The sequence below is a fragment of the Oncorhynchus tshawytscha genome, linkage group LG12 (genome assembly GCF_018296145.1).
Source record: "Oncorhynchus tshawytscha isolate Ot180627B linkage group LG12, Otsh_v2.0, whole genome shotgun sequence".
NCBI lineage: Eukaryota > Metazoa > Chordata > Actinopteri > Salmoniformes > Salmonidae > Oncorhynchus > Oncorhynchus tshawytscha.
The window spans coordinates 8,447,731-8,470,659 of record NC_056440.1 but is presented as its reverse complement, the minus strand read 5'-3'; the positions used below and the strand labels follow the sequence as shown (position 1 = coordinate 8,470,659).

Genomic DNA, 22,929 nt, shown 5'->3' with positions numbered 1-22,929 from the left:
GTAGTCTGGATGAAAACACACTCTATTTATGCAGCATATTGCTATTTAAGACATTTGAAAGAACAAATTAAATACTACAGTTTTTTCTTTTCTGCTCCCATTTCGGACTTTTTTGAACAGAAAATAAACTAAAACACAGTGTCCCTCCGCCAGTCTACATAAAAAGGGGCCCACCTACACCATGGTATGTTCCCCTTACCCTTGCATCCTACCTACACAGTGGTCCGTACCATGATGCTTGAAATGGGGGAGGGCTCACTGGATCATCTGTAGGCTTCAATCAAAACAGTACAGTACAAGTCCTGAGTGTAGCCAATGGTTTTGGCGTTTGCAGGATGTGTCAAACATCTGACGTCCAATCTTTGTTCTTCAATTGATTGAATTCAGTCGTTGTTTCACTAGTGTTCCTCTGTCTCTCTTCTTCTCTCATCTCTTCTCCAGTTTAATGGTTTAATAACGTTTGTTTTGTGCCCCTCCCCCTTACTGGGATGTGCTTGTTTAAGGCTCTCCAGTCCTCTTCTTACAAAGTGTGCGTCATTAGCGGCTCCCCGGCGTTCTATTGACTGGCTGGTTGCGGTGGCAGAGTTGTCATTGGTCCACCATTGGGGAGGGGGGCGGGTGCAGAGTTGTCATTGGTCCACCATTGGGGACGGGGGGCGGGTGCAGAGTTGTCATTGGTCCACCATTGGGGAGGGGGGCGGGTGCAGAGTTGTCATTGGTCCACCATTGGGGAGGGGGCGGGTGCAGAGTTGTCATTGGTCCACCATTGGGCAGGGGGCGGGTGCAGAGTTGTCATTGGTCCACCATTGGGGAGGGGGGGCGGGTGCAGGCAGAGTAAACGACTGTTTGTGTGTGAAACGAACGGCTCGAGAGGAAAACTGTTTTTTAGGTTAGTCACAAGGCATGTTAACACTCAACTCTAGATGAGTTTCACCACCGAGTGTTCATGTGTACTGTGAGTTGTGTATACACGTGAGGCTGCTTTGCCTGTGTGCATGTATTGATCGATGCTTGTCTGTGCATTTTGTGTGGGAAATGTGTGTTTCTGTGTATGTATATACACTGACTGTACAAAATATTAAGTACACCTGCTCTTTCCATGACCAGGTGAATCTAGATGAAAGCTTTGGTCCCAAATTGATGTCACTTGTTAAATCCTCTTCAATCAGTGTAGATGAAGGGGAAGAGACAGGTTAAAGAAGGAGTTTTAAGCCTTGAGACAATTGAGACATGGATTGTGTATGTGTGTCATTCAGAGGGTGAATGAGCAAGACAAAAGATTTAAGTGCCTTTGAACAGGGTACGATAGTAGGTGTCAGGCACACCGGTTTGTGTCAAGAACTGCAACGCTGCTGGGTTTTTCACGCTCAACAGTTTCCCGTGTGAAGAACTGTAGGAAGCATTGGAGTCAACACGGTCCAGCATCCCTGTGGAACGCTTTCAACACCTTGTAGAGTCTATAACCTGATGAACCGAGGCTGTTCTGAGGGCAATAGAGGGAGTGCAACTCAATATTAGGAAGGTGTCCTTAATGTTTTGTATACTCAGTATATATGCGTGTGTTTGAATGAATAATATTTTCAAGTTTTCTTGTCCATGTCTGTCTGTTTATCTCTCTGTGCCCAGTTCCAGGTATGGGCTGCGTTGGTGATGGGGTCAGGGGTCGCGGGTTCATCATAGGCTCACACACGGGGGGAGTATTTGGGGTTTCTTGGCACCTCGGTGAAAGATTTGAGCTCGTAAGGGATCCCCGTGTCCACCTCGATGGACTTGCGGGAGAATAGCAGCCGGATATCGTTGTGCAAGTAGATCTTCCCAGATTTAGAGCTCTGGAATCTAGGAGATTGAAAACAAAGCAGTACCATCACCGTTAATACATTTGTGTATAAAGCTACTAAGCTAAGCTCCATCAAACGAGGCGTCTCTGGCACAATGACTGATCAGCAAAACAACCTGAAAGACAAAGTCAATTCCTTTGATTACATTTCTAAACATTCAGCATGGTTCTGAAATGCTATACAGTCTGTCTTTGTTTTCAACAAAGAAACAAATAAATAAATAAACAGGTGTGTACATGGATGGATGGATGGATGGATGGATAGACAGACATTCCAAACAATAAGTGCATCCTATCCCAAGCGTACTGCACATGCCATACAAACCACCCAGAAAAATACAATATCCACACCAAACTCCACTTTAAAATCAACCAACCAATGACCAGACAGATGTACCTGAGGTGTATCAGGTAGCAGAGAATCTTCCTCCTCTCTGTGGGCGTGGCCCTGGGCTCTGGAGGCCCACCCCCCTTCGCCTCTGGCCCCGCCTCCTCAACGGGAACCAGGAAGATGCGGTGACGAAGGAAGGTCATGTGATTGACGGGCATGTCCCCAAAGTTATAGGTCACGAGGAACATCTTCACCACAGTTTTATTGGGGTTGAATAAGGTCTGATGGAGAGAATATGGAGATATTGAATATGATACCTGTTTATAAGATTTGTTCAAATGAGATTGAATAAGATCTGTGGACTCATTCATGAAAAACACTCTAAACAAGGTCAAGCATTTGAATAAGGTCTGAGAAGGGAACATGGAGATGTTAGCCATTGCTGTGCCCATTGTGCTAGATCCATGCAAGCCCGTGCATACTAGGGCCAATTATGTTTTAAAACAAAGAGACTCAACAAGAGATTACAAAGTATAGAGAAGAGAAAGAAAAAGGAGAGAAAAGGAGTGAGAGTAACAGAGAGAGAGAGATGGAGAAAGAGACAGACAGAGGGACAGACAGAGACATAGAGACAGAGAGAGAGAGAGATGGAGAGACATGGAGAGAAAGAGAGAGACACAGAGATGGAGAGAGAGAGAGAGAGACACACAGAGATGGAGAGAGAGAGAGAGACGGAGAGAGAGAGAGATGGAGAGAGACACAGAGATGGAGAGAGACACAGATGGAGAGAGACACAGAGATGGAGAGAGAGAGACACAGAGATGGAGAGAGACACAGAGATGGAGAGAGAGAGATGGAGAGAGACACAGAGATGGAGAGAGAGAGATGGAGAGAGACACAGAGATGGGAGAGAGAGAGAGACAGAGAGATGGAGAGAGAGAGAGACAGAGACAGAGATGAGAGAGAGAGACAGAGATGGAGAGAGAGAGAGAGAGAGAGACAGAGATGAGAGAGAGAGAGACACAGAGAGATGGAGAGAGAGACAGAGAGATGGAGAGAGAGAGAGATGGAGAGAGAGAGAGATGGAGAGAGAGAGATGGAGAGAGACACAGAGATGGAGAGGAGAGATGGAGAGAGACAGAGATGGAGAGAGAGAGAGAGAGACACACAGAGATGGAGAGAGAGAGAGAGATGGAGAGAGAGAGAGATGGAGAGAGAGACACAGAGATGGAGAGAGACACAGATGGAGAGAGACACAGAGATGGAGAGAGAGACACAGAGATGGAGAGAGACACAGAGATGGAGAGAGAGAGATGGGAGAGACACAGAGATGGAGAGAGAGATGGAGAGAGACACAGAGATGGAGAGAGAGATGGAGAGAGACACAGAGATGGAGAGAGAGAGAGAGACAGAGAGATGGAGAGAGACAGAGATGGAGAGAGAGACAGAGATGGAGAGAGAGAGAGAGAGACAGAGATGGAGAGAGAGAGAGACAGAGATGGAGAGAGAGAGATGGAGAGAGAGAGAGAGAGAGACAGAGATGGAGAGAGAGAGAGACAGAGATGGAGAGAGATGGAGAGAGAGACAGAGAGATGGAGAGAGAGAGAGATGGAGAGAGAGAGAGAGAGAGAGACAGAGATGGAGAGAGATGAGAGAGAGAGAGAGACAGAGACAGAGAGAGAGAGAGAGAGAGACACAGAGAGATGGAGAGAGAGAGACACAGAGAGATGAGAGACACAGAGAGATGGAGAGAGAGAGAGATGGAGAGAGAGAGATGGAGAGAGACATGGAGAGAAAGAGAGAGACACAGAGATGGAGAGAGAGAGATGGAGAGAGACAGAGATGGAGAGAGAGAGAGAGACACACAGAGATGGAGAGAGAGAGAGAGACGGAGAGAGAGAGAGATGGAGAGAGACACAGAGATGGAGAGAGACACAGATGGAGAGAGACACAGAGATGGAGAGAGAGAGACACAGAGATGGAGAGAGACACAGAGATGGGAGAGAGAGATGGAGAGAGACACAGAGATGGAGAGAGAGAGATGGAGAGAGACACAGAGATGGAGAGAGAGAGAGAGACAGAGAGATGAGAGAGAGAGACAGAGAGACAGAGATGGAGAGAGAGAGACAGAGATGGAGAGAGAGAGAGAGAGACAGAGATGGAGAGAGAGACAGAGATGGAGAGAGAGAGAGATGGAGAGAGAGAGAGAGAGAGACAGAGATGGAGAGAGAGAGAGAGAGAGAGACACAGAGATGGAGAGAGAGAGAGACACAGAGAGATGGAGAGAGAGAGACACAGAGAGATGGAGAGAGAGAGAGATGGAGAGAGAGAGAGATGGAGAGAGAGAGACAGAGATGGAGAGAGAGAGAGATGGAGAGAGAGAGAGAGAGACACACAGAGATGGAGAGAGAGAGAGAGACGGGAGAGAGAGAGATGGAGAGAGACACAGAGATGGAGAGAGACACAGATGGAGAGAGACACAGATGGAGAGAGACACAGAGATGGAGAGAGAGAGAGACAGAGAGATGGAGAGAGAGATGGAGAGAGACACAGAGATGGAGAGAGAGAGAGACAGAGAGATGGAGAGAGAGAGAGAGAGACAGAGATGGAGAGAGAGAGAGACAGAGATGGAGAGAGAGAGAGAGAGAGAGACAGAGATGGAGAGAGAGAGACAGAGATGGAGAGAGAGAGAGACAGAGATGGAGAGAGAGAGAGAGAGACAGAGATGGAGAGAGAGAGACACAGAGAGATGGAGAGAGAGACACAGAGAGATGGAGAGAGAGAGACACAGAGAGAGAGAGAGAGACACAGAGATGGAGAGAGAGAGAGACAGAGATGGAGAGAGAGAGACAGAGAGACAGAGATGGAGAGAGAGAGACAGAGATGGAGAGAGAGAGAGAGAGATGGAGAGAGACACAGAGATGGAGAGAGAGAGAAATGGAGAGAGACACAGAGATGGAGAGAGAGAGCGAGACAGAGAGATGGAGAGAGACACAGAGAAAGAGAGGACCATGATACTCACCACTTGGGTGGTCCCTGCTTTGGGTACGCTGTATCCCTTCTTTCCTAAAGGCTCCAAGGAGATCACCCCCTACAACAGAGAGATGAGCTGTCTTCACAGGGAGAAGTTGCACTCACTAAACAGCGAGAGCATTCAACAGTGTGCAGGTGTCTATTCTTCTTGTGTGACTTTACTTTTGAAATTATTTCAAGCTAGAATCTTTGATTGAAACAATAAGAAAGCGTGACCCCGCCCCTGTTTTCACTCCAATGAATAGACAGAGCTATGGATGCCAGGACTGACCAAACATGATATACACATTATAGTTTTAACCATGTTTTGAAGCTACACACATTCACAGGTACATTGTTTACATTCATTGGAGTTAAACAAGCTCATATGTCGGGTTCTGATGGGGTACGACAATATGTCGGGTTCTGATGGGGTACGACAATATGTCGGGTTCTGATGGGGTACGACAATATGTTGGGTTCTGATGGGGTACGACAATATGTCGGGTTCTGATGGGGTACGACAATATGTTGGGTTCTGATGGGGTACGACAATATGTCGGGTTCTGATGGGGTACGACAATATGTCGGGTTCTGATGGGGTACGACAATATGTCGGGTTCTGATGGGGTACGACAATATGTCGGGTTCTGATGGGGTACGACAATATGTCGGGTTCTGATGGGGTACGACAATATGTTGGGTTCTGATGGGGTACGATGACTGGAGTTAAACAAGCTCATATGTTGGGTTCTGATGGGGTACGATGACTGGAGTTAAACAAGCTCATATGTTGGGTTCTGATGGGGTACGACAATATGTCGGGTTCTGATGGGGTACGACAATATGTCGGGTTCTGATGGGGTACGACAATATGTCGGGTTCTGATGGGGTACGACAATATGTCGGGTTCTGATGGGGTACGACAATATGTTGGGTTCTGATGGGGTACGACAATATGTTGGGTTCTGATGGGGTACGACAATATGTCGGGTTCTGATGGGGTACGATGACTGGAGTTAAACAAGCTCATATGTCGGGTTCTGATGGGGTACGATGACTGGAGTTAAACAAGCTCATATGTCGGGTTCTGATGGGGTACGATAACTGGAGTTAAACAAGCTCATATGTTGGGTTCTGATGGGGTACGATGACTGGAGTTAAACAAGCTCATATGTTGGGTTCTGATGGGGTACGACAATATGTTGGGTTCTGATGGGGTACGATGACTGGAGTTCAACAAGCTCATATGTTGGGTTCTGATGGGGTACGATGACTGGAGTTAAACAAGGTCATATGTTGGGTTCTGATGGGGTACGATGACTGGAGTTAAACAAGCTCATATGTTGGGTTCTGATGGGGTACGATGACTGGAATTAAACAAGCTCATATGTCGGGTTCTGATGGGGTACGATGACTGGAGTTAAAGAAGGTCATATGTTGGGTTCTGATGGGGTACGACAATATGTTGGGTTCTGATGGGGTACGATGACTGGAGTTAAACAAGCTCATATGTTGGGTTCTGATGGGGTACGATGACTGGAGTTAAACAAGCTCATATGTCGGGTTCTGATGGGGTACGATGACTGGAGTTAAACAAGCTCATATGTTGGGTTCTGATGGGGTACGACAATATGTTGGGTTCTGATGGGGTACGACAATATGTTGGGTCCTGATGGGGTACGACAATATGTTGGGTTCTGATGGGGTACGACAATATGTTGGGTCCTGATGGGGTACGACAATATGTTGGGTCCTGATGGGGTACGACAATATGTTGGGTCCTGATGGGGTACGACAATATGTTGGGTCCTGATGGGGTACGACAATATGTTGGGTCCTGATGGGGTACGACAATATGTTGGGTTCTGATGGGGTACGACGATTGGAGTTAAACAAGCTCATATGTTGGGTTCTGATGGGGTACGACAATATGTTGGGTTCTGATGGGGTACGATGACTGGAGTTAAACAAGCTCATATGTTGGGTTCTGATGGGGTACGACAATATGTTGGGTCCTGATGGGGTACGACAATATGTTGGGTTCTGATGGGGTACGACAATATGTTGGGTCCTGATGGGGTACGACAATATGTTGGGTCCTGATGGGGTACGACAATATGTTGGGTCCTGATGGGGTACGACAATATGTTGGGTCCTGATGGGGTACGACAATATGTTGGGTTCTGATGGGGTACGACGATTGGAGTTAAACAAGCTCATATGTTGGGTTCTGATGGGGTACGACAATATGTTGGGTTCTGATGGGGTACGATGACTGGAGTTAAACAAGCTCATATGTTGGGTTCTGATGGGGTACGACAATATGTTGGGTTCTGATGGGGTACGATGACTGGAGTTAAACAAGCTCATATGTTGGGTTCTGATGGGGTACGACAATATGTTGGGTTCTGATGGGGTTCGACAATATCTTGGGTTCTGCTGGGGTACGACAATATGTTGGGTTCTGCTGGGGTACGACGACTAAACTGAAGCCCATGAGGCATTTACAGGTTATAGTCTTCAAGAATCAATGTATATAATTTATTTATATGCCTAAAAATGGATGCAGCAACTAGGGGTTGTAAATTATTATTCTTTTTTAATCATTTCACTCTGAAAATAACTATTATTTGTTTCTGTTCCGTTCCATTCGGCATTACCGCTATTAACCCATACAAACGCATCGAATCAAATATTCACTACATGGAACAGATTGTCCCCCAAAAAATCTACAGGAAGTTTGTTTTGAAGTGTCTGTCCTAAATCTGAGAGATATAAGACCAATTTGTTTTATGTATTCAATCCCTTATTTTTGGAACTAAACAGTGTGTAAACCAAACTGTTCTGATGCCACAGACAGAAGTTGGCAGATCGACTGTAGCGACTTCAGACGAGTCCCAAGACGCTTGTGGGGATCGTAGAGGAAAACGGAGAACGCCATCGTGTTCGGGAGAGTCTCATCTTTCCATAGAGTTTATAGGCCAAACCGTTCGGACACTACAGACAATTTTGTGAGAAGGCTGATTTTCAGGATGTCTTATGGGCTAACAAACACTGCCCTAACTCTGTCACCTTTCACTGCAGACTAAGAAGACTTACATATGCGGATTGAGAAGCAGAACAACAGTCTCTATATTTCCACAGTGGCGTGGCCATTGACATTAGGAGGTTAACATCATTTCACACACACACACACACACACACACACACACACACACACACACACACACACACACACACACACACACAAACTAACCAGGAAGGGTGAGGGTGCGCTGTGCTCTGAGATGTCGTAATAGGTGACGTGTACAGGCAGAGTGGCGTGTTGAGGGCAGTAGGATCCGCTGGCACCGATCTCTGCTGTGAAGCCCTCGATACGACCCGACGGAGAGAAACGACCCTTCAGGATCGACTCCTGGAGAAGAAACAACAAGGAAGAGTGAGGAAGACCCACTTCAAAGCACAGCTACTTCTATGGCCACGAGGAATGTTGTAAATCTCTCTAGATATTTGGTAGAAACTCAAGTTCTGACAAAATACCATCATACATCATACTGAAATAAATTCAGTGACACATTAATGGTACGTCACACTTCATTTTGTGTGTGTGTGTGTGTGTGTGTGTGTGTGTGTGTGTGTGTATCATACCTCAAAGTTACCCAGTAGTGAACGGCTGATGGAAGAAGAGGGCCAGCCGGACCGAGCAGTGCGACCCAAGGTGTCTGTACGCCGCCCACTACATAGCTGTCGACTGCACACACACATATTTTTTCTTTTTTAAGAACATAAGTTAGCCGTGGTTAAGTCACATAATTAAAGAGGATGTTTTTGAAATGATGACTACACATGGATCAACTAAAAAGGTAGAAAGTGAACATACCTTTTCAGGCGCATCCCACTTTTCAGCCTTCTGCTGGCTCCTCTGCATTCTGATAAACTCTGAAGGAGGACAGGAACAGGAGACAGATGGACAGAACAAGAGAGAGATGGACAGAACAAGAGACAGATGGACAGAACAAGAGACAGAAGGACAGAACAAGAGAGAAGGACAGAACAAGAGACAGATGGACAGAACAAGAGACAGAAGGACAGAACAAGAGAGAAGAACAGAACAAGAGACAGATGGACAGAACAAGAGACAGATGGACAGAACAAGAGACAGATGGACAGAACAAGAGACAGATGGACAGAACAAGAGAGAGAAGGACAGAACAAGAGACAGATGGACAGAACAAGAGACAGAAGGACAGAACAAGAGAGAAGGACAGAACAAGAGACAGATGGACAGAACAAGAGACAGAAGGACAGAACAAGAGAGAAGGACAGAACAAGAGACAGATGGACAGAACAAGAGACAGATGGACAGAACAAGAGACAGATGGACAGAACAAGAGACAGATGGACAGAACAAGAGACAGATGGACAGAACAAGAGACAGATGGACAGAACAAGAGACAGATGGACAGAACAAGAGACAGAAGGACAGAACAAGAGACAGATGCACAGAACAAGAGACAGATGGACAGAACAAGAGACAGAAGGACAGAACAAGAGACAGATGGACAGAACAAGAGACAGATGGACAGAACGGCAGAACAAGAGACAGATGGACAGAACAAGAGACAGATGGACAGAACAAGAGACAGATGGACAGAACAAGAGACAGATGGACAGAACAAGAGACAGAAGGACAGAACAAGAGACAGATGGACAGAACAAGAGACAGATGGACAGAACAAGACAGATGGACAGAACGGCAGAACAAGAGACAGATGGACAGAACGGCAGAACAAGAGACAGAAGGACAGAACAAGAGACAGATGGACAGAACAAGAGACAGATGGACAGAACAAGAGACAGAAGGACAGAACAAGAGACAGATGGACAGAACAAGAGACAGATGGACAGAACAAGAGACAGATGGACAGAACAAGAGACAGATGGACAGAACAAGAGACAGATGGACAGAACAAGAGACAGATGGACAGAACAAGAGACAGATGGACAGAACAAGAGACAGATGGACAGAACAAGAGACAGATGGACAGAACAAGAGACAGATGGACAGAACAAGACAGATGGACAGAACGGCAGAACAAGAGACAGATGGACAGAACAAGAGACAGAAGGACAGAACAAGAGACAAAAGGACAGAACAAGAGACAGATGGACAGAACAAGAGACAGATGGACAGAACAAGAGACAGATGGACAGAACAAGAGACAGATGGACAGAACAAGAGACAGATGGACAGAACAAGAGACAGATGGACAGAACAAGAGACAGATGGACAGAACAAGAGACAGATGGACAGAACAAGACAGATGGACAGAACGGCAGAACAAGACAGATGGACAGAACGGCAGAACAAGAGACAGAAGGACAGAACAAGAGACAGAAGGACAGAACAAGAGACAGATGGACAGAACAAGAGACAGATGGACAGAACAAGAGACAGATGGACAGAACAAGAGACAGATGGACAGAACAAGAGACAGATGGACAGAACAAGAGAGAAGGACAGAACAAGAGAGAAGGACAGAACAAGAGAGAAGGACAGAACAAGAGAGAAGGACAGAACAAGAGACAAGGACAGAACAAGAGAGAAGGACAGAACAAGAGAGAAGGACAGAACAAGAGAGAAGGACAGAACAAGAGACAGAAGGACAGAACAAGAGACAGAAGGACAGAACAAGAGACAGATGGACAGAACAAGAGACAGATGGACAGAACAAGAGACAAAAGGACAGAACAAGAGACAGATGGACAGAACAAGAGACAGATGGACAGAACAAGAGACAGATGGACAGAACAAGAGACAGATGGACAGAACAAGAGACAGATGGACAGAACAAGAGACAGATGGACAGAACAAGAGAGAAGGACAGAACAAGAGACAGAAGGACAGAACAAGAGACAGAAGGACAGAACAAGAGACAGATGGACAGAACAAGAGACAGATGGACAGAACAAGAGACAGATGGACAGAACAAGAGACAGATGGACAGAACAAGAGACAGATGGACAGAACAAGAGACAGATGGACAGAACAAGAGACAGATGGACAGAACAAGAGACAGATGGACAGAACAAGAGAGAAGGACAGAACAAGAGACAGAAAGAGAACAAGAGACGGACAGAACAAGAGACAAAAGGACAGAACAAGAGACAGATGGACAGAACAAGAGACAGAACAAGAGACAGATGGACAGAACAAGAGACAGATGCACAGAACAAGAGACAGAAGGACAGAACAAGAGACAGAAGGACAGAACAAGAGACAGATGGACAGAACAAGAGACAGAACAAGAGACAGATGCACAGAACAAGAGACAGATGGACAGAACAAGAGACAGAAGGACAGAACAAGAGACAGAAGGACAGAACAAGAGACAGAAGGACAGAACAAGAGACAGAAGGACAGAACAAGAGACAGAAGGACAGAACAAGAGACAGAAGGACAGAACAAGAGACAGAAGGACAGAACAAGAGACAGAAGGACAGAACAAGAGACAGAAGGACAGAACAAGAGACAGATGGACAGAACAAGAGACAGATGGACAGAACAAGAGACAGATGGACAGAACAAGAGACAGATGGACAGAACAAGAGACAGATGGACAGAACAAGAGACAGATGGACAGAACAAGAGACAGATGGACAGAACAAGAGACAGATGGACAGAACAAGAGACAGATGGACAGAACAAGAGACAGAACAAGAGACAGATGGACAGAACAAGAGACAGATGCACAGAACAAGAGACAGATGCACAGAACAAGAGACAGATGGACAGAACAAGAGACAGATGGACAGAACAAGAGACAGATGGACAGAACAAGAGACAGATGGACAGAACAAGAGACAGATGGACAGAACAAGAGACAGATGGACAGAACAAGAGACAGATGGACAGAACAAGAGACAGATGCACAGAACAAGAGACAGATGGACAGAACAAGAGACAGATGGACAGAACAAGAGACAGATGGACAGAACAAGAGAGAAGGACAGAACAAGAGACAGAAAGAGAACAAGAGACAGATGGACAGAACAAGAGACAAAAGGACAGAACAAGAGACAGATGGACAGAACAAGAGACAGAACAAGAGACAGATGGACAGAACAAGAGACAGATGGACAGAACAAGAGACAGATGGACAGAACAAGAGACAGATGGACAGAACAAGAGACAGATGGACAGAACAAGAGACAGATGGACAGAACAAGAGACAGAAAGGAAGAGCGAGAGAGAAATAAAGAAAACAGGAAGGAGAATACATGGATTAGTACAATCCAGCTCCGATGAAAAACATTGATATTACTGTCATGATAATCATGATCTATCAAACAGATGTGTACCAAACTCACTAAAACTGGCAGTAATAAAGCCGCTCTTGAAAAAGCCAAACCTTGACCTGGAAAATGTAAAAAACTATCGGCCTATATCGAATCTCCCATTCCCATCAAACATTTTAGAAAAAGCTGTTGCGCAGCAACTCACTGCCTTCCTGAAGACAAACAATGTGTACGAAATGCTTCAGTCTGGTTTAAGACCCCATCATAGCACCGAGACTGCACTCGTGAAGGTGGTAAATAACCTTTTAATGGCGTCAGACCGTGGCTCTGCATTCTGTCCTCGTGCTCCTAGACCTTAGTGCTGCTTTTGATCCCATCGATCACCACACTCTTTTGGAGAGATAGGAAACCCTGAGGACCTCGGCGTTACTCTGGATCCTGATCTCTCTTTTGATGAACATATCAAGAATATTTCAAGGACAGCTTTTTTCCCTCATCTTCGTAACATTGTAAATCAGTACGTTTTTGTCCAAAAATGATGCAGAAAAGCTAATCCATGCCCCTCTACACTGGCTTCCTGTTAAGGCAAGGGCTGATTTCAAGGTTTTACTGCTAACCTACAAAGAATTACAGGGCTTACTCCTACCCATCTCTCTGATTTGGTCCTGCCGTACATACCTACACGTACGCTACGGTCACAAGAAGCAGGCCTCCTTATTGTCTCTAGAATTTCTAAGCAAACAGCTGGAGGCAGGGCTTTCTCCCACAGAGCTCCATGTTTATGGAACGGTCTGCCTAACCATGTGAGAGACGCAGACTCGGTCTCAACCTTTAAGTCTTTACTGAAGACTCATCTCTTCAGTAGGTCCTGTGATTGAGTGTAGTCTGGCCCAAGGGTGCGAAGGTGAAGGGCAAGGCACTGGAGCGACGAACCGCCCTTGCTGTCTCTGCCTGGCCGGTTCCCCTTTCTCTACTGGGATTCTCTGCCTCTAACCCTATTACAGAGGCTGAGTCACTGGCTTACTGGTGCTCTTCCATGCCGTCCCTAGGAGAGGTGCGTCACTTGAGTGGGTTGAGTCACTGATATGATCTTCCTGTCCGGTTTTGCTCCCCCTTGAGCACGTGCGGTGGAGGAGATCTTCGTGGGCTATAGCCTCAGCCTTGTATCAGGGTAGTAAGTTGGTGGTCTGTTGATATGCCTTTAGTGGTGTGGAGGAGATCTTCGTGGGCTATAGCCTCTGCCTTGTCTCAGGGTAGTAAGTTGGTGGTCTGTTGATATGCCTTTAGTGGTGTGGGGGCTGTGCCGTGGCAAAGTGGGTGGGGTTATATCCTGCCTGGTTGGCCCTGCCCGGGGGTATCGTCAGACAGGCCCACAGTGTCCCCTGTCCCACCCCTGTCTCAGTCTCCAGTATCTATGCTGCAATATTCTATGTGCCAGGGGGCTAGTGTAAGTCTGTCCTATCTGGTGTAATTCTCCTGTCTTATCTGGTGTGCTGTGTGAGTTTAAGTATGCTCCCTCTAATTCTCTCTCCCTCCCCTCCGGGAGGACCTGAGCTGTTCACCGGACGTGCGACCTTGTCCCAGACCTGCTGTTTTTGACTCTCTCTTTCTCTACCGCAAATCAAATCAAAGTTTTATTTGTCACGTGCGCCGAATACAACAGGTGTAGACCTTACAGTGAAATGCTTACTTACAGGCTCTAACCAAAGGTGCGAAAAACAGAAGAAGGTATGTGTGTGTGTGTGTGTGTGTGTAAGTAAAGAAATAAAACAACAGTAAAAAGACATTTGACCTGTTGTCTCGACCTCTGAATGCTCGGCTATGAAAAGCCAACTGACATTTACTCCTGAGGTACTGATCTGTTGCACCCTCTACAACCACTGAGTATTATTTGACACTGCTGGTCATCTATGAACGTTGGAACATCTTGAAGAACAATCTGGCCTTAAATGGCCATGTACTCTTATAATCTCCACCCGGCACAGCCAGAAGAGGAATATATATTTCCATTTCCACACAAATACATACATAGTTCATAGTGCATTACACACGCAATAAACACAATAACAAATGCAGTTGAGTAATGAAGGTACATACCTGCCTGTGTATCAATATGTGTGTACGCTGTGTGTGTGAATGTCAGTACGTAGTCACTACTTACCGGGCAGAGAGTCCAGGATGCTGCTTCAGACACAAACACATTCCCCATGTCCAAACTACCGCTCGTACTAAGGGATACCCAGTCCTGGCTGCCCACCTCCTCTGGCGCTAATCCTTCCAAGGCTAACGCCTCTGTAGCTAGCATCTCACTAGCTAACAATTGACTAGCTAGCCCCTCTCTAGCTATCCCCTCTCTAATCAGGTCCGCTCTAGCTATCCCCTCTCTAGCCAGGTCCTCTCTACTGTAGCTGTCCCCACCACTGGGGCTATGTCAGCCTGGTCTATCCTCACACTCTCTGTGGACATGTTATACTCACTACCTACCTACCTACCTATCTATCCTCACACTCACTGTGGACATGTGTCTCTCTCTCTGTGTCTCTCTCTGTGTCTCTCTCTGTGTCTCTCTCTGTGTCTCTCTCTGTGTCTCTCTCTGTGTCTCTCTCTGTGTCTCTCTCTGTGTCTCTCCATGTTATACTCCCTACCTACCCCTTTCCTTCACTTTTCATTTCCCCTTTTACCTCCCTGTATCTCTCCCTCTAGTCTCTCCCCCTTTGTCACTCACCACGGCAACACCCCCCCCCATCCTCTACCTACCCTGTGTCCCAAATGGGACACCCTATTCTCTATGTAGTGCACAAACTTTGACCAGAGCACCACGGTCAAAAGTGCCCTATTCAAAAGTAGTGCACTAAATAGGAAAAGTGTTTCTGGAAGCCAGTGGTTCGGTATCTAAACGGGTGAGCCAGAAAGACCTGTGTGGTTTTGTAGGGAGGTGGGGTTGTATTGGGGCGACAGCGACACAGGCAGGCGGAACATGTAGTGTAGCAAGAACAATGGAGGCCACCTCAATAGACTTGATTCTGGAGCCACTCGGCTGGTTCCAGCACCATACGTGGTGTGTTCATAATGGCCAGCCTGGGAATCCATCGCTCTCTTCCTCTCTCTTCTTCTCTCCCTTTCCTCTTTCTTTTCCTCTTTCACTCTCATCATGTTTCATTCTCTTGGGCCATCTAACTCAGTCTTTCATTCTCACCCCTGTCTGTTTTACTGGAACAGCTCTCCCCCTCTAACCCACTGGCTGTTCATCCTCTTATTAAATGTCAGACAATGACAAGCCTGAAAGCTGTGTGTGTGTGTGTGTGTGTGTGTGTGTGTGTGTGTGTGTGTGTGTGCGTTAGGGTTGAAGATTTTCCTGGTATTTTACAAATGTTCCATCCCGAGAATAAATCACTTTTCCCCCGGGTAACCTGGTATTTCCCTCCAAAACCAGAAGTGTCATTTCAAAAGCATTATAATGCATTATAAAGTGTTATAAAGCATATTAATATGTCTGGATTTGATCAGAGCTTTGATCTAGCCTGATGAGTCGAGCCCTATATTAATTACATTTTAATTTTATTTCACCTTTATTTAACCAGGTAGGCCAGTTGAGAACAAATTCTCATTAACAACTGGGACCTGGCCAAGATAAAGCAAAGCAGTGCGACAAAAACAACAACGCAGAGTTACACATAAACAAACGTAGAGTCAATAAACACAATAGAAAAATCTATGTACAGTGTGTGCAGATGTAGAAGAGGAGGGAGGTAAGGTAATAAATAGGCCATAGAGGCAAAATAATTACAATTTAGCATTAATACTGGAGTAATAGATGTTGCGATGATGATGTGAAAGTAGAGATACTGGGGTCCAAAAGAGCAAAAATAAATAACAATATGGGGATGAGGTAGTTGGGTGTGCTATTTACAGATGGGCTGTGTACAGGTGCAGTGATCAGTAAGCTGCTCTGACAGCTGATGCTTAAAGTTAGTGAGGGAGATATAAGTCTCCAGCTTCAGTGATTTTTTGCAGTTCATTCCAGTCATTGGCAGCAGAGAACTGGAAGGAAAGGCGGACAAAGGAGGAGTTGGCTTTGGGGATGACCAGGGAAATATACCTGCTGGAGCGTGTGCTACGGGTGGATGTTGTTATGGTGACCAGTGAGCTGAGATAAGGCAGGTCTTAACCTGGCAAAGACTTATAGATGACCTGGAGACAGCGGGTTTGGCGACGAGTATGAAGCGAGGGCCAAACAACGAGAGAGTACAGGTCGCAATGGTGGGTAGTATATGGGGCTTTGGTGATAAAACGGATGGCACTGTGATGGGACTACATCTAATTTGCTGAGTAGAGTGTTGGAGGCTATTTTGTAATTGACATCGCCGAAGTCGAGGATCGGTAGGATGGTCAGTTTTACGAGGGTATGTTTGGCAGCATGAGTGAAAGGATGCTTTGTTGCGAAATAGGAAGCCAATTCTAGATTTAATTTTGTATTGGAGATGCTTAATGTCAGTCTGGAAGGAGAGTTTACAGTCTAACCAGACACCTAGGTATTTGTAGTTGTCCACATATTCTAAGTTAGAACCGTCCAGAGTAGTGATGCTAGTCGGGTGGGCTAGCTAATGAACCTAAACCCCCCAAAAAGCCCAAATGATTGGGCCATTATCCAATACATACTGTATATGATAAAGGCTACTGCACATTACACATGACAGAAAAACATAAAAGCCCATAGATGTAGCTAGCTATATGTTCTCTTGGGTAAATAAATTAAACTAGCTCCAGTAGGCTAATCTTTTTGAGTGTGAACTGTATTGTATTATAACTAGTATACTGTATTAAATGGACTGGAGCAGCACATGCGGCCTACAAAGTTACAGGTATAGGCTAGCAAATTTACATTTTGACATGTAATAGGGCCTATTTGTATAATTAGTAGGCTGATGCCTTTCATAATAATTCCCCTAATGTTATTAGCCTACCTCCCCTCTCTCTCTTTGTTGTTGCTTCATTCCTTCCTCACTTTCAACAGTTAAATTAAACGAGTTTCGTTGTCCTTGTCTTCATTAGTCTAATGACATCCTTGAATAATATAAGACTAGATGCACAAGGTTTTCACTTATTTTCACAAAGATTAAATGGTTATGGGTCTGAATAAATAACTGTTAAATGCAACAACAACAACAAAAGCCCAGGTGAGTACATATTGCGCAAGAGACAGAGGCAATAAGTTAGAAGCTTATTATGTATAACCCATCATCAATTAGCTAAATATAAGGCTAATACTACATTGAATTTATTACCTGAAAGAGGTAGGCTAGGACATCTATATACAGGGCTAGGATATCTATTTAGAGGGCTAAATATAGGTCTAGAACAGGGTTATCTATTTTGGATTCAATTTGAATGGAGTTCATATGGAGAGAAAGACAGAGAGTACTAGCGCGTGCACAAATTCAAAGCAACAATATTTGAGAGATAGACTGTTTTAAAACTCTGCAGCTGCAATTAAAACAATAATAATCTTTACCATTAAAAAAACAAGGTGACCCTGAAAGCAAGATGGAAATGGTTAAATCAGACATGCATTCGGTCTTCATATTACTGAAAAAAAGTCACAAGAAAAAAAGTTACCATGATGAGGTGATAGGTCTACATGCATTGTGAACTGCTCTCTATACTGAGATAACATTAGAAGCCTCCTTCCTAAGATTGTTTTCTTCACTGCTTTAGCACACTCCGCCAACCCAGATGTCCTAGCCGTGTCGGAATCCTGGCGTAGGAAGGCCACCAAAAATCCAGAAATTTTCATTCCTAACTATAACATTTTCCGACAAGATAGAACTGCCAAAGGGGGCGGAGTTGCAATCTACTGCAGAGATAGCCTGCAGAGATTTGTCATACTATCCAGGTCTGTGCCCAAACAATTCAAGCTTCTACTTTTAAAAATCCACCTTTCCAGAAACAAGTCTCTCACCGTTGCCGCTTAAACCCCCCTCAGCCCCCAGCCGTGCCCTGGACACCGTATGTGAATTGATCGCCCCCATCTATCTTCAGAGTTCGTACTGCTAGGTGACCTAAACTGGGATATGCTTAACACCCCAACCGTTCTACAATCTAAGCTAGATGCCCTCAATCTAACACAAATGATCATGGAAACCTACCAGGTACAATCCTAAATCCGTAACCATGGGCACCCTCAGATATTATCCTGACCAACTTGCCCTCCAAATACACCTCTGCTGTCTTCAACCAGGATCTCAGCGATCACTGCCTCATTGCCTGCGTGCGTAATGGGTCCGCTGTCAAACGACTACCCCTCATCACTGTCAAACGCTCCCTAAAACACTTCAGAGAGCAGGCCTTTCTAAATCGACCTGGCCTGGGTATCCTGGAAGGATATTGACCTCATCCCATCTGTGGAGGATGCCTGGTTGCTCTTCAAAAGTGCTTTCCTCTCCATCTTAAATAAGCATGCCCTATTAAAAAAATGTAGAACTAAGAACAGATATAGCCCTTGGTTCACCCCAGACTTGACTGCCCTTGACCAGCACAAAAACATCCTGTGGCGTTCTGCAATAGCATTGAATAGCCCCCGCGATATGCAACTTTTCAGGGGAAGTCAGAAACCAATATACTCAGTCAGTTTGAAAAAGCTAGCCTTAGCTTTCCTAACAGAAATTTGCTTCCTGTAGCACTAATTCCAAAATGTTTTGGGACACTAAAGTCCATGGAGAATAAAAACACCTCCTCCCAGCTGCTCATTGCACTGAGGCTAGTCAACACTGTCACCACCGATAAATCCGCGATAATCGATAATTTCAAGAAGCATTTCTCTACGGCTGGCCATGCTTTCCACCTGGCTACCGCTACCTCGGTCAACAGCCCTGCTGTCAGGCCTCCTCGTTGCGGGCCCCGGACTGGGCACCCTCGCTGCGGGCCCCGGAATGGACACCCTCGCTGCGGGCCCCGGAATGGACACCCTCGCTGCGGGCCCCGGAATGGACACCCTCGCTGTGGGCCCAGGACTTGGCACCCTCGCTGGAAGCTCCGGACTGGAGGTCGTCGTTGTAGGCTTCGTGCCATGGATCATCACTGGAGGCTTCGTGCCATGGATCATCACTGGAGGCTTCGTGCCATGGATCATCACTGGAGGCTTCGTGCCATGGATCATCACTGGAGGCTTCGTGCCATGGATCATCACTGGACTGGAGAGACACACAGGAGGCCTGGTTCTGGGCACAGGCACAGGACTCACTAGGCTGGGAAGACATACAGGAGTCTTGGTTCTTGGCGGAGGCACTGGATACACTGGGCCGTGGAGGCGCACTGGAGGTCTCGAGCGTAGAGCCTGCACAGCCCGTCCTGGCTGGATGGTTACTTTGGCCCGGCACGTGCGGAGTGCAGGCACCGGACGCACTGGGCTGTGCAGACACACCGGAGACAGTGCGCAGAGCCGATGCAGGATATCCTGGGCCGTAGAGACGTACTGGCGGCCAGATGCGCTGAGCCTGCACCCTCCGACCTGACTGGATGCCCACTCTAGCCCTGTTACCATGGAAGGCCATCCCTTTCGGCCAGGATCTCCTCCCATGTCCAGGATGTCATCCCATGTCCAGTCCTCCTTTTTACCACGCTGCTTGATCCTTTTGCGGTGGGAAGTTCTTGCAAAAATTGCAAAAATCACTGAAGCTGGAGTCTTATATCTCCCTCACTAACTTTAAGCATCAGCTGTCAGAGCAGCTTACTGATCACTGTCCCTGTACACAGCCAATCTGTAAATAGCACACCCAACTACCTCATCCCCATATTATTACTTACCCTCTTGCTCTTTTGCACCCCAGTATCTCTACTTGCACATCATCATCTGCACATCTATCACTCCAGTGTTAATACTAAATTGTAATTATTTTGCCTCTATGGCCTATTTATTGCCTTACCTCCCTCCTCTTCTACATTTGCACACAATGTACATAGATTTTTCTATTGTGTCATTTGACTGTACGTTTGTTTATGTGTAACTCTGCGTTGTTTTTGTTGCACTGCTTTGCTTTATCTTGTTCTGGGTCGCAGTTGTAAATGAGAACTTGTTCTCAACTGGCCTACCTGGTTAAATAAAGGTGAAATACATTTTTTTTTTTAAATGGTCTGTCCCCACCCTGAGCGAATATTCATCATGCAGAGGCCGTAGAGAAGCCAGATTTAGACATATATAATTCATATAATTTAACAGTTCAATTTTAAGCCATGCTGTTCATATAATTAATTTATTATAATTGACTTCTTTTATTTTTTCTCTCAGTTATTTATCCCGGGAAACGGGACAGGTTTTGGGCAGTAAATCTCAGTAATACTCGGTAACCGGGTTCCAACCATTCAACTCTAGTGTGTGTGTGCCTTTGTGTGTGTATATACGTGCCTGTGTTAGAGGAGGCTGGTGGGAGGAGCTATAGGAAAACTAACTCATTGTAATGGCTGGATAGAATAAATGGAACAGAGTCAAGCATGTGGTTTGATGTGTTTGATACCGTTCCATTTATTCCATAACAGCCATTACAATGAGCCTGTGCCCCTACAGCTCCTCCCACCAGCCTCCTCTGGTGTTTGTATGTGCCTGCTTTTGCTAGTCTGTGCTCCTCACCTTGGTGTGGTTTGGGTCCCGTGCGTTGGGCAGCAGGTGGTTCCAGAAGGGGGCAGCCTTGGCATCGGTGCCCCTGCAGGAGGCCAGCCCTAACCCCGGGGCCAGCAGGGCCAGACGGCTCCTCTTAGAGGTGGAGGGGCCCTCGTCCTCCGAACACGACTCTCCCGTGTCGCTGGATGATAGCAGTTTCTTCTTGGCCGGGCAGGGACCCGAAGAGATCCCACGGAGGCCGCTGGTGCTGGGGGTCTTCTCCACGGAGCTCAGGCCGCTGGTGCTGGGGGTCTTCTCCACGGAGCTCGGGCCACTGGTGCTGGGGGTCTTCTCCACGGAGCTCAGGCCGTTGGTGGAGTTGAAGGCGGCGGCACTGGGATGGGGTGGTGAGGACTCCAGCTTGGCCCCCCACTCCCTACCCTCCCCAGGCTCCTGGGGGTCTGTGGTGGGAAGGAAGCGGTGGGAGAGGGAGCCTGGAGGTCCGAGGGGAGGTCCTCCAGGAGGGCTACGGGTGTCGAATGCCCCAAGGGCCCCACGGGGGCCGTCAGTGTAGCAGTTGGGCTGATGCTGTCCCAATGAGGAGCCACTACTGCAGCCCTCCCCAGACCCTCCAGGATTGCCCAGGGAGCAGGCTGACGCGTCACCCCCAGGAGGAGACTCTATGCTGGGAAAGGGGCTGCGGGAGCCAGGAGGGCTGTGGGGCTCGACCATGGGGGATGGTTTGGGCGACAGCGGGGCCCACAGGTCCGGGACGGGCCTGTCATGATTGTGCTGGGCAGGGCGTCGGGCGGGGGTGTGGCCCGGAGAGAGGGGTGCAGGTGGGGGGGATCTAGGCGACAGGCCCCCATCTGAGTCTCTGTGATCCACCATGATGCAGGAGGATACAGACCCCTGCCCCACCCCCATCCCTACCCCCATTCCGACATCCAATCCTACCCCAGGTCCTGACCCTGACAGCACCCCTCCATCCCTTTCCCTGTCGAGGTCCCCAGCCAGGTGGGGCCATTTGTGTGTTAGATGGGAATCCTCTTGAACCCCACCCTGTCCTCTCTTGACCCCCACCCTGTCAGTCCGCTGGACCTGACCCGGCTGGGCCTCACTGGTTCTGGGGAGCTCGGAGGCTGAGAACCCCCCCAGCTGGGAGAAGATGGAGAGCTGATAGACCTTCTGGAGACGCAGCTGCTCATGACCAAAGGGCTTGGGAACCACCACCCCCGGTCTCATCACCCCAAGGTCGGGGACCTGTGAGGGGGCCGCGGGAGGAGGCAGGTCCCCATCCTGGGATGGAAGCTCCACAGGAGCCAGCTCCTCCTTGCTGCTGCGTGTCAGTTCTACGTGAATGTGCCTCATGGCTGCTTGGGTTCAGAGGTTAGAGGTCAGAGCCTTAAAGTGTCTGAGAGACTTGCAACAGGAAGTCAAGTAGCAGCAACAGGAAGTTCTAGAAAGTGCAAGGAGGCGGAGATTGATGTTCTACAGTAAGATAGGTCCTATACTTCCTGTTGTGATGTCATCAGTGTAAACTAGGAAGCAGAGTTGCACAGCACCTGAGGAGAAGCAAAGGTGTAATAATACACATACTAGACACACTTATTGATTAGCAAACAATAACAATAACAAACAGACTTAGAAACTCAGCACACAACTGTTTGCCCCAGAATGAAAAAGCTAATTACTCAACTTTTCTCTGAAATCTCTCATAGATATCAATTCATGATTAACATGATGACAATGCTAGTTTGACTCGTGCGACTAGTTGGGATTTGCCCCACAGTACATAGTAACGCCTCACCTCTGTGCCCGTCCGTTCGATGGTGCCCTCCTGTCCCGTCAGCA

The 22,929-nt window shown here is 47.0% G+C and overlaps 1 protein-coding gene across 4 annotated transcripts in view; it reads right to left on the bottom strand.

The window, feature by feature from the left end:
* Window positions 1-1,436: 1,436 nt before the first annotated feature.
* Window positions 1,437-22,929, bottom strand: part of LOC112262524 (protein FAM214B) — a 71,864-nt gene continuing 50,371 nt past the window's right edge. For 3 of the 4 annotated variants that reach the window (XM_042331275.1, XM_042331274.1, XM_042331276.1), the window contains 8 exons: window positions 22,886-22,929; window positions 21,106-22,640; window positions 9,064-9,122; window positions 8,832-8,955; window positions 8,440-8,598; window positions 5,191-5,259; window positions 2,235-2,449; window positions 1,437-1,836 (listed from right to left, as the gene is read on the bottom strand). The exon at window positions 22,886-22,929 is cut by the window's right edge and continues 185 nt beyond it. In XM_042331275.1, coding sequence (XP_042187209.1) covers window positions 1,683-1,836; window positions 2,235-2,449; window positions 5,191-5,259; window positions 8,440-8,598; window positions 8,832-8,955; window positions 9,064-9,122; window positions 21,106-22,446 — 2,121 coding nt within the window. In that variant the 5' untranslated portion in view covers window positions 22,447-22,640; window positions 22,886-22,929 and the 3' untranslated portion in view covers window positions 1,437-1,682. The remainder of the gene's footprint in view (window positions 1,837-2,234; window positions 2,450-5,190; window positions 5,260-8,439; window positions 8,599-8,831; window positions 8,956-9,063; window positions 9,123-21,105; window positions 22,641-22,885) is intronic. The other variant, XM_042331277.1, reaches the window with a different exon arrangement.